Source organism: Electrophorus electricus, chromosome 3 (genome assembly GCF_041902795.1).
Source record: "Electrophorus electricus isolate QZ-2024a chromosome 3, ASM4190279v1, whole genome shotgun sequence".
Classification (NCBI taxonomy): Eukaryota; Metazoa; Chordata; class Actinopteri; order Gymnotiformes; family Gymnotidae; genus Electrophorus; species Electrophorus electricus.
In genome coordinates this window covers 37,311,991-37,326,488 of record NC_137499.1, presented here as the reverse complement: position 1 = coordinate 37,326,488, position 14,498 = coordinate 37,311,991, and the positions used below count along the sequence as shown (strand labels likewise).

Below are 14,498 nucleotides of genomic sequence, written 5' to 3'. Positions count from 1 at the left end.
AATCATTAAAAAACACGATCTGAACAAGCTATATGTTTTTTATGCGCAACATTAGAGAGCATAAAATAATTGAGCACATATGTGAATTTAGCTCCGGGGTCCAGAGCCTTACCAGAGTGGCTCAGGCGCTGCCTGGGACCCTCAACGCCACCGCAGCAAAACTAACACGTGGTTTCCTCCGTCACCGGCGCTCATCGATGACGTCATATTGCGGGGCTCTGTTATTTCCAGAAGCTTTCCGGACGTCGGTGGTCAAAATAGGGGAAGCGCAGGTATGTTATTTGCAGTTTTTATGGACAAGAAAACAACAACAACGTTTAAACGAAACAGACGCTAACAGTAAATGATAAATTACAGGAACTGTTTGTTCTAACTCAGCTGCCAAAAGTAAATTTCAGGGGCCAAAGTAGCTAACCTAGTAAGATAAGCTAAGCTAAGATAAGATAAGATAAGCTAAGCTAAGATAACTAGCATAGCTGTGCTCCTGCGCAGGACGGAGATGTCAACAGAGCTGTGGGGTATTTTTATCGGCTGTGGGGCTCATATTTGTAATTCATAGGCAAGCGGTGATGCTTATGCCAGGATTCATTATCAACGATTATAAATGCCAGCTAATTGTTTCAATCTCTTCGAAGATAGAACGTTAAGAGTTTGCTTAACGTTAGATATAGCTGGCATTCTATCTGGGGGCTCAGAGACCACCTGTTAACGCCGAAGATTTATTTAATTGGCTTTTAGCTGCGGTTTCCCTACTCCAGTAAGATCGAGGTTTGTAAACTCGGTGACTATACCTTAGTGTGCCATAGTGTGCTCTCTAGCCATAGCTAGAGAGATTGTGTTCATGTGTATATCTGATCTACAAGCCATTTTCACTAAAGTGTGTTTGATGTATAGAAAACCGCTACTTACCTTAACACTTAATTTTTATTGTCTGTAACAGTGTCAGAGCTTTCTGAAAATACAGTGAACCTCTGATATCTTATTACAGTAACGTGAACTCTGCCTTAAGTTATTAAGGGTCGGCCTTCTTTCAATACCCATTATTGCATTTACTTTTCCTAGGAGTATGGTGGGGGTTTGTCATTGGCTGCTGCTCCTGTCCATCTCTTTGAGGGTGTGGTCAGTGCCCATAGACAGGAACACCAATGCCCAGGAAGAGCCTCCCCAGATGGAGGAAAAAGGAGAGGAGAATGTGGTATGGCTATATACGACCGATGCATTTCTCAGTCTCAGCATGAATACTTTCCAAGGCAGTGTTTCCTGTTCATTTATATCCCCAAGTGTGAGTGCTGTGCTGATACCTGTGAAGTGCAGCCTTGTGTCAAAGGTCCTCACCTCCAATCTTTGGGCCCCACTGCCCTGACTCAACACAACGCTGTGCAGAACAGTGGGGCTCTGGGCCTAGAGTAGCCCCTGATTTAGGCAATGAGTCGGCGCCTGATGGTAAAGCGCGTGTGTGAGGTTAAAGCCCCGGACAAGCCCACAGATGCAGTAATGCATGCAGCTCACCTTATAAAGTAAGCTGCTAGTAACGCCAGTGTATGTGTAAATACGTTAGTGACCCTGAATAAGAGCATCTGCTAAATTCCATAAATATAATGCACACCCCCAAACACACATATACTCAATAATATTTAATATGTTTTATATGTGTATTGGAATTATTTTGATGTACATTACATCAGGAATTGCTTGATATATGAAGCCACTGGAGACTCCTGATATGATGTGGTTAAATGCTGCCCTGGATCGTATGACTGGTATGACTGATGAAACCCTGTCATCTGCAGCCTCTCTCGATGCTCTTGTAGGACACAGGCCTGTACTATGACCGTTACCTGAGAGAAGTCATCGAGGTCTTGGAGACTGACCCCCACTTCAGGGAGAAGCTACAGACTGCCAACACAGAAGACATTAAAGTACAGCCCTCTCACTCCTATGGAGGTTTTCTGTCTCTCTCTCATTCTGACTGTTTCTTATTCTCTTGTGTTTTCTTCCTTTGATGTGTGTGTGTATTTATGTAACATATTACAATATGTAACAATATGTATGCATGTCTGTCAGTTGTTGAGATATCTTTGTGCATGTCTTCCTCTGCTTCATCCTGGCTAACTGAGTCTTGATGGGGATTTAACAGATGACTCCTTAATTTCTGAGTGAGATGCAGATTGTTGTGGGAAAAATTATATTTTTTGAGTCGGCATTTTTTTTTACCATCGTATCAACTTTGCAAAAAGTCACTTTGCAAAACGTAGCAGTTCTCTGCTTGCCAGTGTAGCTGGTGCAGACTAGGGCTGATGTGGGCTGATTTCCTTATATGAAGGAGGAAATAAATCCTCTAAATGAATGTATAACATATAACAACAAAAATACAGTAATAAAACAAAAGTAAAAATATTAAAAATGAATAAAATGTATAGAAAATTTAAAGTGTCCAAAGCCATTGGCGAGCAAATTAATATTTTTGGTCCAAATTGCGACCATTTTAGTCGCTGCCTGGAGCTGTTTGTGTGTGTGGGGGTTTATTTATGTAACATTATAATATGTAACGTAGTATTTAGAATAAGAGCGTGAAAAACAATATTAAACAGCGAGGTTCTTGTGGTTCTGCGTCAGAATGGGCGTCTGAGTAAAGAACTGGACCTGGTGGGACACCATGTCAGAACTCGGCTGGATGAACTGAAGAGACAGGAAGTGTCTCGCCTCAGAATGCTGCTGAAAGCTAAACTGGACAGCACCAACACACAGAGTAAGTGTGTGTCTGTGTGTCAGCAAGTGTGGTGATTATGTACTACGTGTCTGTAGATCTCCTCTGCCAGCGCTCTCGCTCTCTCACTTATTATTTTACTATTTTATCATTATTCTTTATTACTGATTTTTAAAAATCTTGTACAGCAAGGCTCGTCATTTGGAAAATGACAAGGGGTCAGGGAACTGTGGGTGTGGGGGCCGTGTTTACGGGCTTGGTGGCTGTGTGGTGAATGTCGCATGCATACTGCAGTGCCATAGGGAACGTACCAGAGTTCATGAGGTCTTGTGTCCTGTTGAAGTTGGCAATTGATTTTTGATATTTAGTTTTTTTTAATGCATGGTGGGTTGCTCCTCTCCTTCATTGCTAGTTGTGTCTAATGTACTTGTGAGGTACATTTGAGGAGACTTGATTGTCCCAGTAAAGGTGTTTTTTAAAACAAAACAAAAACAACTCACCTTAACATCTATGACCTGTGTCTCTCATGGTCAAACACGTGTGACCTGTGTGTCTCTCATGGTCTCTCATGTGTCTTGTAGGTGTTCAGATGGATCACGTGTCCTTGCTAAAGCAGTTTGAGCATCTTGATCCCCACAATCAGAACACATTTGAGGCCAGAGACCTGGAGCTGCTAATCGCCACGGTAACAGAACTGGAGCCTTGCACTGAAACCCACAAGATTTTTCAGATTTGTTCCCGCATTAAGACTAAGGTGTAACATTTCCACCTTATAGTGATGTGCAGTGGTGCTTTGTTGTCTCCATATACCAGTAAGACAGGAATATAGAAACAGGGAATCTAGGTAATACAGGACTAAACAACAAACTGGACAACAAATTATAAATAAATGTAAAAATTAAGGTACCTGTACAGAGGTACAGGTTAGGATTATGCAAACTGTGTGTGTGTGTGTGTGTGTGTGTGTGTGTGTGTGTGTGTGTGTGTAAAGAAGTGAAGTATTAGTGATTAGTATTAGGGTCTGGTTAAGGACATAATTCCTGTGCAACCCAGAGATATCAAATATATTAGTATTTGTGCTTGACTTTGCCATTGCTGTTAGTTTCAGATTTTTTGTATTTTCTCATGAAAGTTGGAAGAGGCAAGCCGTCATTACTATGCAGGAGGTTAAATTTTTAAGTGGAATGTTTTGGGTTTCTTGTCTGGAAAGTGCGTAGTGTGTGGTTGCTCATCTAAACTCTCCTTCGTGTGTGTGTGTTTCAGGCCACTAAAGACTTGGAGAACTACGATGCTGAGCGTCACGAGGAGTTCAAACGCTATGAGATGCTAAAGGAGCATGAGAGGAGGGAGTACCTGAGGAGCCTGGACCAGGAGAAGAGGGAGCGGGAGGAGCAGAGGCTGGAGGAAATGAAGCAGAAACACAGACAGCATCCCAAAGTCAATGCACCGGTGAGACACGGGGGGAGAGAGATGGAGAGACACAGAGTGAGAGATTTGGTGAATATGTGCGCTAAGCCCCTTTATTGTGGCTGTGTGGTTATTATAGATTGTTTGGTTTATAACCTCCTAGCCTTATTTCCTTGTTCCTTTCTCTCGCTCTCTCTCACTCTCTCGCTCGCTCTCTCTCTCTTTCTCTCTCTCTCTCGCCCTCCCGCCCCCTCCCCAGGGGAGTGTCGCCCAGCTGAAAGAAGTCTGGGAGGAGACAGACGGTCTGGACCCACAGGAGTTCAACCCCAAGACCTTCTTCAGGCTGCATGGTCAGTCTGTGGAACATGACAAATTTGCAGCAAATGACATTTAAAAAGAGATTTTCCATAAGCAGGATGGCTTGAGTCAAAAGTTAAGCACATCCAGTAGCGTGAGTGGTCAGGAGCACACATTTGGCATGATCTTGGCCTAAATGATCCAGAAAGCCCCCCACCTTGTGCACCTCTCTCTTCCTCTTCTAGATTGTACAAAACAGTCTTACCGTAGAGCCCAACTGTGTCTGTTCTGTCTCCCGCAGACACAAACGGAGATGGTCTGTTGGACGAGCAGGAGCTGGAAGCTCTTTTTACCAAAGAGGTAATGAAACGCAGCCATTTAAGGAAAATACTGTTGAGAGCTCATGGTAGTTTTTATGATGCATGTTTAGATGTTCTTTTACCTAACCTGAGTGATGCTCAGAGATGTTTCTGTTATTCCGTGTTATGTTAAGCTGGAGAAGGTGTATGACCCCAAGAATGAAGAGGATGACATGATGGAGATGGAGGAAGAGAGGCTGAGAATGAGGGAACATGTCATGAAAAACGTATGATTCACTCCCCCTCTCTCTCGCGCCGTGTGTGTGTCTGTGTGTGTCCCATTTTGTTTGTGTATGCAATTTTGCCAAAGCAGTAGAAAAGTAAAGTGAATACGTAAGATATCCAGGGGGGGTGAAAACCCATAAGATACCATACATAATGTATATCATAGAAAGGCAGAAATGTCTTAAATCTCCTTCCATAAAGGCTGTGGAGCACACACACACACACACACGTGCGCACACACACACACACGCGCACACACACACACACGCGCGCACGCACACGCACGCACACGCGCGCACACACACACACGCGCACACACACGCACACACACACACGTGCACACACACGCACGCGCACACACACACACGCGCGCGCGCGCGCACACACGCACACACACGCGCGCACACACACGCACGCGCACACACACATACGCGCGCACACACTCACTCACTCACGCACACACACACACACACACACTCACGCACTCACACTCACACACACACACACACAGCTGCTGTGGTGACTCTCAGCTTCCTGTTCTACTTAAACAGTGAGTTCATCAGAGGTCCAAAATATAACCTACACACACTGTTCATTTTCTGCAATATTTCAATAGCGCGTCTCTCATTAACTATTTAGAGAAGTAGATAAAACAAAAATAATGACTTGTTAATCTTCTGTTTCCATTAAATCACAGTGCCTGCACTCTGTTTCTCTGTGTCACTCTGTTTCTTCCTCTGTCCCTCACTCTATCTTAAAATCAGACTTAAATAACGGACAAATCTGAATGAATTTGATTCGACACACTTTCCCCTGTCTTCCCTGTGCTGCTGTACAGTGGTCTCTGTTCTGCTGGTGGTTGTTGTTGTTGTTGTTTTGACCTTTTGACTTTCACCTCCCCCCATGTGTGCAGGTCGATCTCAATCATGACCGACTGGTCAGCCTAGAGGAGTTCCTCAGATCCATGGAGAAGAAAGATTTCAACAGCCCCAAAGAGTGGGAGGTGAGGGACTAGCGCTCCGATCTGGGGGCCCCAGTGATCCAGCCAGCAGCTGTGTTCCAGAACCACAGCACAACTCCACAGGGCTGCATGACTTTCTCCAGGAAAGAGTACTGATCTGATTTTGCAGTTTGCCGTGCTGCTAGGACCGGCCTAACGTAAAATCAACAAATTCTAGTCAATGTCATATCATGCAGAATCAGAATTCCCACGAGCATGTATGCGTTAAATCCCTAACTTGAAACAGTCTGAAGTAATTTTGTAGTTATTATGGCATGAAGATTTGTTAATGCATTCAATTTAGTGTTTGTATTCAGAAATGTTCAGCCAATACCTGTCTGTAATTACTAAACTATTATATAGCGCATTAACGTTTTTAAACATTTTTTTTAATTAACTTCTTGTCCTGTAAGACACTGGATGACAAGAAACCTGTGTTCACGGAGGTGGAGCTTCAGCGTTTTGAGGCGGAGCTCCGGGATAAGGAAGTGGAGCTCAGCAGGAGGGCGGAGACCCTGAGACAGGAACAGGAAATTCTCAGAGAGAGAGGCAAAGCTCTCGAGGCCCAGAAGAAAGAGTACCAGCAGGTGAGGCCATAAATAAAAAAAATAGGTCAGGTAAAAAAAAATTTGGGCACAGGAGAGCAGAAATGCTCACCCCAATTCATTGAGTTTCCTCTGAACATGTCCTGAGTCGGTACTATGCCGTTAGTGAAGTGGTAGTTGTGACCAGGAGTAGGAGGCTGATCACCACACAAACTTGATGGATGTGAGAACATCTCGCATACAGGAGAGGGTCAGAAGAAGGGGTGGAGAGGTTGGTGATAGCAGGTTGTCACATTCACTGTGCTGTCAGGAACTGGGAAAACGCTGGCCGCTTGTGATGCCAGGATAGATGGCAATTTGTTGGAGTTTTTTCAGAACGCAACAGACACTGAAGCGCTAACATAAAATATGGGTATTGGAAACATATGATTAATAGGGTCTGATTGGTGAGAGAGTTTAGGGAGGGTCTGAAAATATCCATCATGTACTTTTGGTTTTAAAAGTTGATTTATGTAATTTCAGTATGTTCGATTAGATTCAGTTTTTGAGACATCCCCAACTGCACAAACATATAAATACACATCAGGTGTGTGAGTGTGTGGTTGGGGGTGGGGGTGTGTGTGTGAGATAATAGCTTGAGATTGAATTGCTATGCTTTTGCCAGTCTGCTAAGTTTTCACTTTTGTCGTTCTGTAATCAGGCGGTGTTGGAGATGTCCCAAAGACAGAAGGACCAGCAGGCAGTGCGCAGACCACCTCCCTCGGGTCCTAATGGAGAACTACAGTTTCAGCAAGAGAGCCAGAGCATGGCTCAAGATGGCAGCCAAGGTAAGAGGCAGCCACACGCACCCCACATGGCCCTGAGATCACAACGCCAGGGTTCTTTCTGTCTGTCTCTGGTTATGTTCAGTAAGGTGTGTGTGTGTGTGTGTGTGTGTGTGTGTGTGTGTGTGTCTGTGTGTCTGTGTGTCTGTGTGTGTGTGTCTGTTTTGCAGTTGGGAAGGTACTGGTGGACCAGAATGGAGAGGTCCGGAACAGTCTGCCTGCAGAGCCACCACAGAACCTTCCACAGCATACGCCTTAACACCCACCCAGCCACACATACACCTATACACAAAATGACGATGATGATATTCATGCCAGCTCCTATTATAATGTGTGTGCAACTATACACACACAATCCTGTGCTTAGAACCGAAAAGCGCAAAGTCTAAACAACTACAACAAAGCGCAGAGCCTCACATACCCGATTCCTCACTTCTTTAAGAACCTAGACCCTCCAAGCATGCGCGCACACATACACATATATATATATATATATATATATATATATATATATATATATATACACACACACACACACACACACACACACACACACACTCTCTCTCTCTGTCTCTCTCTCTCTCTCTCTCAAGAGGTGTACTCACTGCACACACAAACATGCACACTCCCACAGTTTGGTGGGGGCCGGTGATGCGGTGAGTGTGTAGTAGTGCTGTGCTGTCCTGCACAGCTCCAGGAGGATCTCTGTATGCCCCATCGCTCTGTTCTGCTCAGACAGGGAGCGCTGGCCTCTACTCTGCCACAGCTGTGGCGTTTCTCAGGAGTCGTGAGAACACACGCGGAGGCAGTGCAGTGGCATCGCAGGGCTGGGGAACATTTGTCTCGTGTTGTGCACTGTCCAAAGCATGCTTCTAGAGACTTCTCTCATGCTTTGTGTGTGTGTGTGTGTGGAGGACACGTGAATATTTCAAAAGATATTTAAAAAAATATTTCAAAATTTGTATTTTAGATCTTTCCCAAGTATTCTGCACACATTCATCATTATGCTCACATTCTGACCACATGCAGTGGTTTTTGCCTCGTAACTGTAAGCCAGGACTCCTGCTGCTTCTGAGAGCTCTCGCTCGGCACTGTGGCCGCGTGCACGCTCGGCGGAGCGCCGTGGCCGCGTGCACGCTCGGCGGAGGCCCATGCGTGCTCAGTGGTTGACTTCCTGCAAATGGAACAACCCACATGCCGAAAGACGCCACAACCCCGTCATCCTTGCACAAATACATTAGTACTAGTCCTAAAAAGGCCTCTGAACAGATGCTGACAGCAAGGTCTCCTGTTGTGATTTTAATGGGACACATGTTGGAAAATGCTTTTTTCTTCTTTCAGAATCCTTTGATCCCAACCCTAATTTTGTGTGATGTTTGGAATATTTCTCGTCAGTCTCACTCCTGCAACTCTATTTATTTCCCTTTTGTTCTCATTTGTTGACTTTTAAGGAAAAAAAAAAAAAAAAAGAATATTTCATTGTTCAGAATTTCTCCAGGCTTTGTCCGGAAGCTGCACTGTGGCTTTGTGACAGCGGCTCTGACCGCGAGTAACGGTCTGGCCGCAATGTAGTGTTCTCACTACCATCACGTTCCAGCTCCAAATTCTTTCCCGCGTCTGTTGAGCACTCGTTGACCCTGGTGACCCTGCAGCCACACCCCTCATGCCGCAGCTGCCACCTGCCAATCAAACCGGCTGTCTCATGGCCTCCCCAGACAATCAGAGCGTGCAGTCTGTACAGGTTCACAGGTTTCGCTTTACGCAACCGGATTTCTTTCCCTTTCTTTTCCTGTTGTTGTAATTTCATCCCCTTTTAAAGAAGTGTTTCTCACCTTCTTACCTCGAGGTAATTTCTCAGTTTGATTACAGTTCTTTAGGAAATTGCTGCTTCATGCAATCTTATTTCTAATCTAAAAATAAATGCGTTGTTGAATGAACCTGATGCAAATGGGTTTTACTGAGGAGGATAAAAAGGACATTAAAAACTACACCAACCTTTACTCTTCCAGTGTTTTATTTTCAATAATTTCCATACTTGATTAAAGCCAATACAGTTTTTCACTTAAATTTGAAAATATCCTAAGAAATGATGGCCAAAGCATAGACACACACGCCTTATTTAACAAACATTAATGAATTATAATCTGTGGCAACATTTTGAAAGGGAGCCAGGTGTGTGGGGGCCCTCAGACGTTCAGGAGCTGCAGCTCCAGAATGGCTGCGTATAGAAGCATAGAAAGAGGAGATGTATTACAAAGGGCTCTGAAAGATGAGTCAGTCTCTGTAGGAGGAGTTGGACTAAGAATGGGCTGTAGGTTTTGTTGGGGCTTTTTCAGTGTGAACTAAGGCTTTGAGCTCTGCATGGCTGAGTAGGCCATGTCTCAGTGAATCATCCTACTTTTGTCTTGGTGCACATTTCTGCTGGTTCTTAAACCAGGGTGAGCAAGAGGTTCACTCTGGGAGATTTTGTCAGCAGCAGCGTTGAAACCTTCCCTCTTGGGTGCATGCACACACACCTCTTTTCCTCTTGGACCATGAAACATTACCAAACCATCAAATGTGTTTAAACCATTTACACTAAGTATGCATTACATTCAATTATCTCCTTTACAGTGGACAATGTACCTACACGACAACTTTGACATTGTATTTGGCTATGACGAAGTCTCATTTTCCATATTCTCTTTAACTCTACACGTTCCTGTCACATTTTCTTATTAAATTAACGTAGTTTAGACAGCTATATCATACACTGTCATATAACACAAATAGTATAATTCAGCAATCAGTACCTACTCTGCCCTTATGTGCGACACTGTAATGCCAGTGGTAAACAGCAGAGGGAGCTCTGAACAGGCAAACGTCAGTTCAATCACGCACGTATACCTATCACCCTCATAGCTATCCATGTGACAAATATTTTCTTAACCTTTGTGTTATTCTGGATATTAGTCTCCTTTGCTTTGTCCACTGTGCGTTCAGAAAACTCCGATTATAGCAGAGCACTTCTCTAAATGTCTGGGCTACTCATTCAGTGTAGGGGGAGAGCAGAGACACTTACCACAATGGCTCATTTTGTCCACTCTTTGGTGTTATCTAGCTTGGTAAAAACTATTCTGAAATCCGGAAGCTTTTACTTTTTTTTTTTTTCTTTTTGAATTGGGACAGTTTCCGCACATCTTGAAGACATCTCTGGCTTTTTGCTTGTTTGTTTGTTGTTGTTGTTTTGTGCCTTCTAATCTGTGTATTCTGGCAAGGCAATGGTTGACTGGGATAATGAAGGATGTGTTCGTCCATGAAGAACAAGACACATACACAAGTAGATCAGTTCTGGGACAAACATATGGTCAGTCTTGGGTGTAACGTGGTCAGAACATCCTCGAGTGAGAATGCGTTGAAGGAGATGGCATATCATCAGGACCCGTACCAAACTTCACCTTCATCTGATAATTTGAGCAAACCACACCTGCTTCAGCTCATCATTTTCCCTGGCCCTTGATGAGTCCAGTGCAAAAACAAAGCAGCACACAGAGTCTCTGGAACTGAGGCCCTAGAGTGAAGCATCACACACAGGTCAAACCTGAAACCCGAATCACAACTGTTGGGTGTGTTTCCTGAACCCGCAAAGTTTGCTGGAAGTGCCTTTGGGAGAAAGTTTTCTCTTCCTCTGATGTTTTGTGATTTTAAAATGTTCGTTGAGAGTCCAGTGATCTGTTTTATGAAGTGACTAAATCAGTGACCCGCTGTGACCTCTAATCCTCACCCTACCCTGACCTCAGCAAGTGTAAAAGTAGACGTAGACCCAGTACTCCTGTGTCTACGTGCTCGCTGGATGCTGCAGATCCAGACGCGATGAACAACGCGGCCACAATGCCTCTGTTGCCATGGTGACTGAGTGCACAGGCAGAGGCGCGAGCAATACAAGACGTGGGTTTCGGTGTCGTAAATGAAATGATGGTGACTGGTTAACAGTTGTCAAAAAGCTACCGACAGTCGGATGACCGGTTTGTAATATGATATTTCAGGAGCACAAATTTGTGGATATGTGTTGAAAATGGGAAGTCGCATCGTGTTGTTTTCAGCAGGTTGTTATTCTAAAAAATATGAATTTGAACAGGTTTTTTTTAAAAAAGAAAGAAGAAACCCTGAATTTGTGAGCATAGCGTAAATAATGCTTTTATCCGATGTAAATAACCCAGAATCCAGCAGAATGTCCCGAGCCGGAGGAGCTCTGTGGGAGCCTGTCCGCAGTCCCGGTGTCCTCGCGCGGCCCTTGCTCCAGTTACAGTGCCCACGTGAGCACCGCTGTGTCTTTAAATCTCCTCGTCGTGCATGGCGATGACATCATCCTCTCGAAACACATTACGTCATCCCTTTCGGGACGCTTCTGACGAACCCCACCCTGCCTTCCCCTTGTCACCTGATTGCTGTTATTGGGTTGCATCAATGCGGGGTCCCTCCTCGGCTTCGCGCTTATTGGTAGCCCAGTTGCCGGTGTCTTTGCATTATTGGCCTGGCCCAAAGTGCCCCGTCTGCGCTCTCGTTTGAAAGAGGGTGCTCTCACCGAGATGGGTCTCCGCAAGCGCACCAACCACGTCATGGTTAGCGTCCCATTATCGTTATGCAGAAAACACATTTGCATTGGGCGGGGGCGGGGCGCGTAATCATCGCACGGCGCGCACCGGTCGCTTTGCTGGAGGATGCAGTAGGAACCACATCAGTTTTTGTATTTGGCCATTGTCTGACGCGTCTGACACGTGCTGTTTTATAAAATGGTAAACCTGAGAAAAAGCCAATATGTAACGAATGCGTATGCTTTCAAAGTATTCAACGGAGAAATGGCTGCGAGGTTAGATACAAATAATTAAATAACAAATAAAACTAGCTAGCGGCAAAATGGTACGAGCTACCTGGCATGCATCGAAAAATCATCTGCACGCGTCGACCGAGAGGCTGTCGGAGACTAATTGTAGAACTGAGACATGTGCGGGGGCGCAATACTCGCTGCGGCCAGTAGAGGGCGTGCTAATGCTGGCGCCGGTCGCCAATGGTACCCAGCGGTGCGCACTGGACAATATCGCTTGGACGTGCGTAACACTCATGAGGTGATGTAGCCTAACCTCCGTGTACGTGCAAGACGCGTCTGCACCCGCAGACGACACGTTGCACGGCTATTTCATGCCACTGAAATCTGCACAACTTTGCTGTTTATTCTAGGGCGATAGGGGTGCGCGCGGGGGCGAGTGCGTGCTCAGAAAAGCTGCGAGAATGTTTCTTTAAGACCCAGCACCTTTGCATACGCGCGAGGGAGGGAGGAGGGAGCGAGGAAGGGAGAGAGCGAGAGAGACAGAGAGAGACCGGGACTGTCCGGAGTTAGGCGTAACGCTGCTCTCGCTTGGTGCGGTCGCTATGTGTGAGGGAGAGGGACGGGGCTGATAACTGGGCTTAAACGGCAGTACCGGGACCCGTAGGCGCCGCGCTCGGACGGTGTCAGCGGGGATGTAGTGTCATGCATTGACTCCCGGCGATGACAAGGGTGAGAAGCAGAAAATCCGGCGCGCGCATCAGACCTTCGCATGCATTATTTTCCAGTGTGTGTGTTTGTGTGTATTATCGCCCAGCTGTGATGGGGTGGAGGGGGTGGGGGTTGGGGTGGGGGCTGAAGGAGCCAGGAGGTGGGGACGAGGCGAAAGGATGAGATAAAATAAGGGAATAAACGGCTTTATAAGAGAAAAATCGCCGCGCCTCGTGCATTGCCTTCGATATCGTGGATAAAATGTGATTATTTCATTCTGACTGCATGTCCATTCGTGCATCTGCTAAAGCGACGGCATATATATTGTAGCCTAATGGTGGAGCGCGCGGCTAAGGAATACGTCAACACATCCATTTAGGCTTGTGCACCGCTTCATAACATTACACTGAGCATCATGCAGATGTTTATTGCGTTAATATGTCCACGCCATTTTCACTCAACCTTTGCCTCTTTTTGAGAATATTAATAGTCAGTCTACAGGCTAACCTATGCATCCCCTTCCAAGCTAATAATGACTGAAATGTGATGTTTAAACGCACTGGATGGACTCGGCACGGATCTCATATCCTCCCTGTGTGTTTCGGCCATGCCCGTCGACACTGCACAGCCACACGAGCACACTGGCTTTCTCTTCCGCGGGCCATATCATGCGCATCCATTATTAGCTATATGACTAACAGGCTGCGCACGAGAGCTGTTTCTCCAGCCAATAATACCCATACAGTGGTATAGCGAAGCAAAAAGTGCACTCTTGCTTTGCCTTATGTATATATTAATTATTTGATATAGGCGAGACAAAACGGATAGTACTATTTTAAATGCTGCTGGCCGTTGCCAAGGGGAGGCTTTCCTGACGTTGCGGGGCTGTACACCGCCTCGCCTCATCGTCGTCTGTAAATAATGAGCTTTACCTCCATTTGTGGCCTACCCGTCGCGAGACGAGCTGCATTACCCCGCCTCAGCCTTAATGATGCAAACTAATCTCTAACTGTCCGCGCTTACTGTGCAGAGACGCTCGCGGATGTGCACGCGTTCGTGCGTTCAGGCCTTTGGTGGCAATTGTAGGTCTAACCTGCCCCACCGATGAGCACGAGCTGGCTTTCAGTGTTTGATTGATCCCATGAAATCAGGGATCACACATGCCGGGGAGTCATGGCACTAAAATTCCATCTCTGGAACCTCTGGTTTATTCTCACGTGAAATTCTGTTTCCAAGCACGTGAAGTCCAGTTTTGGAGCACACCGTGGATTTGACAGAGAGCGTGATGATAGATGTCCGTTATGGGAGCAGTACCCGCGCGAACACGCGGGTGTGATTGGTGACTGACATGGGTCGTTTGGTGCTTTTTCCCCCGGTGCGACAGTCTGAGTGAAGCTCTGTAGTGTGGCACTTCTAGATTGTAACAGAATCTTCATCCAGCCCTCATAAAAACCTCGAATCTGTTTTCTTCCTGTTTCACCACAGGACAGATCCACCCTCAGATTTTGATGCCTACCTCTAGGCGTAGTCTACATATGTCATACTGAATAAACGTCATAAGACTAGATGTTTAAGGCATTTCCATCTACACCCTTCACAAACTCTCCTGCTCCCAGCTG

General features: G+C 45.6%; 2 protein-coding genes and 1 long non-coding RNA gene across 4 annotated transcripts in view; 2 read left to right on the top strand and 1 right to left on the bottom strand.

The window, feature by feature from the left end:
• Positions 1 to 184: 184 nt before the first annotated feature.
• On the top strand, positions 185 to 9,364 carry nucb1 (nucleobindin 1). Its single transcript, XM_027025671.3, has 13 exons — positions 185 to 272; positions 1,063 to 1,195; positions 1,812 to 1,919; positions 2,617 to 2,749; positions 3,289 to 3,392; positions 3,971 to 4,156; positions 4,374 to 4,464; positions 4,713 to 4,771; positions 4,905 to 4,997; positions 5,909 to 5,998; positions 6,409 to 6,582; positions 7,241 to 7,367; positions 7,535 to 9,364. The coding sequence occupies exons 2-13, from the start codon at positions 1,067 to 1,069 to the stop codon at positions 7,621 to 7,623; spliced, it is 1,383 nt and encodes a 460-aa protein (XP_026881472.2). The 5' UTR covers positions 185 to 272; positions 1,063 to 1,066; the 3' UTR covers positions 7,624 to 9,364.
• On the bottom strand, positions 9,212 to 12,570 carry LOC145657049 (uncharacterized). The gene is made up of 2 exons (XR_014122870.1): positions 10,426 to 12,570; positions 9,212 to 9,582 (listed from the first exon to the last, which is right to left on the bottom strand). It is a non-coding gene; the product is annotated as an uncharacterized LOC145657049 (long non-coding RNA).
• Positions 12,571 to 12,741: 171 nt separating this feature from the next.
• ppfia3 (PTPRF interacting protein alpha 3) overlaps positions 12,742 to 14,498 on the top strand; it is a 39,379-nt gene continuing 37,622 nt past the window's right edge. For both annotated transcript variants that reach the window (XM_081711407.1, XM_027025678.3), the window contains exon 1: positions 12,742 to 12,900. The gene's annotated coding sequence lies outside the window, so the exon portion shown is untranslated. The remainder of the gene's footprint in view (positions 12,901 to 14,498) is intronic.

Excerpts from the sequence above, each read along its gene's own strand:
- nucb1 (XM_027025671.3), top strand. The coding sequence starts at position 1,067 with ATGGTGGGGGTTTGTCATTGGCTGCTGCTCCTGTCCATCTCTTTGAGG. Across the intron at positions 1,196-1,811 it reads AAAAAGGAGAGGAGAATGTG|GACACAGGCCTGTACTATGA; the intron begins GTATGGCTATAT and ends ATGCTCTTGTAG. Across the intron at positions 4,998-5,908 it reads GGGAACATGTCATGAAAAAC|GTCGATCTCAATCATGACCG; the intron begins GTATGATTCACT and ends CCATGTGTGCAG.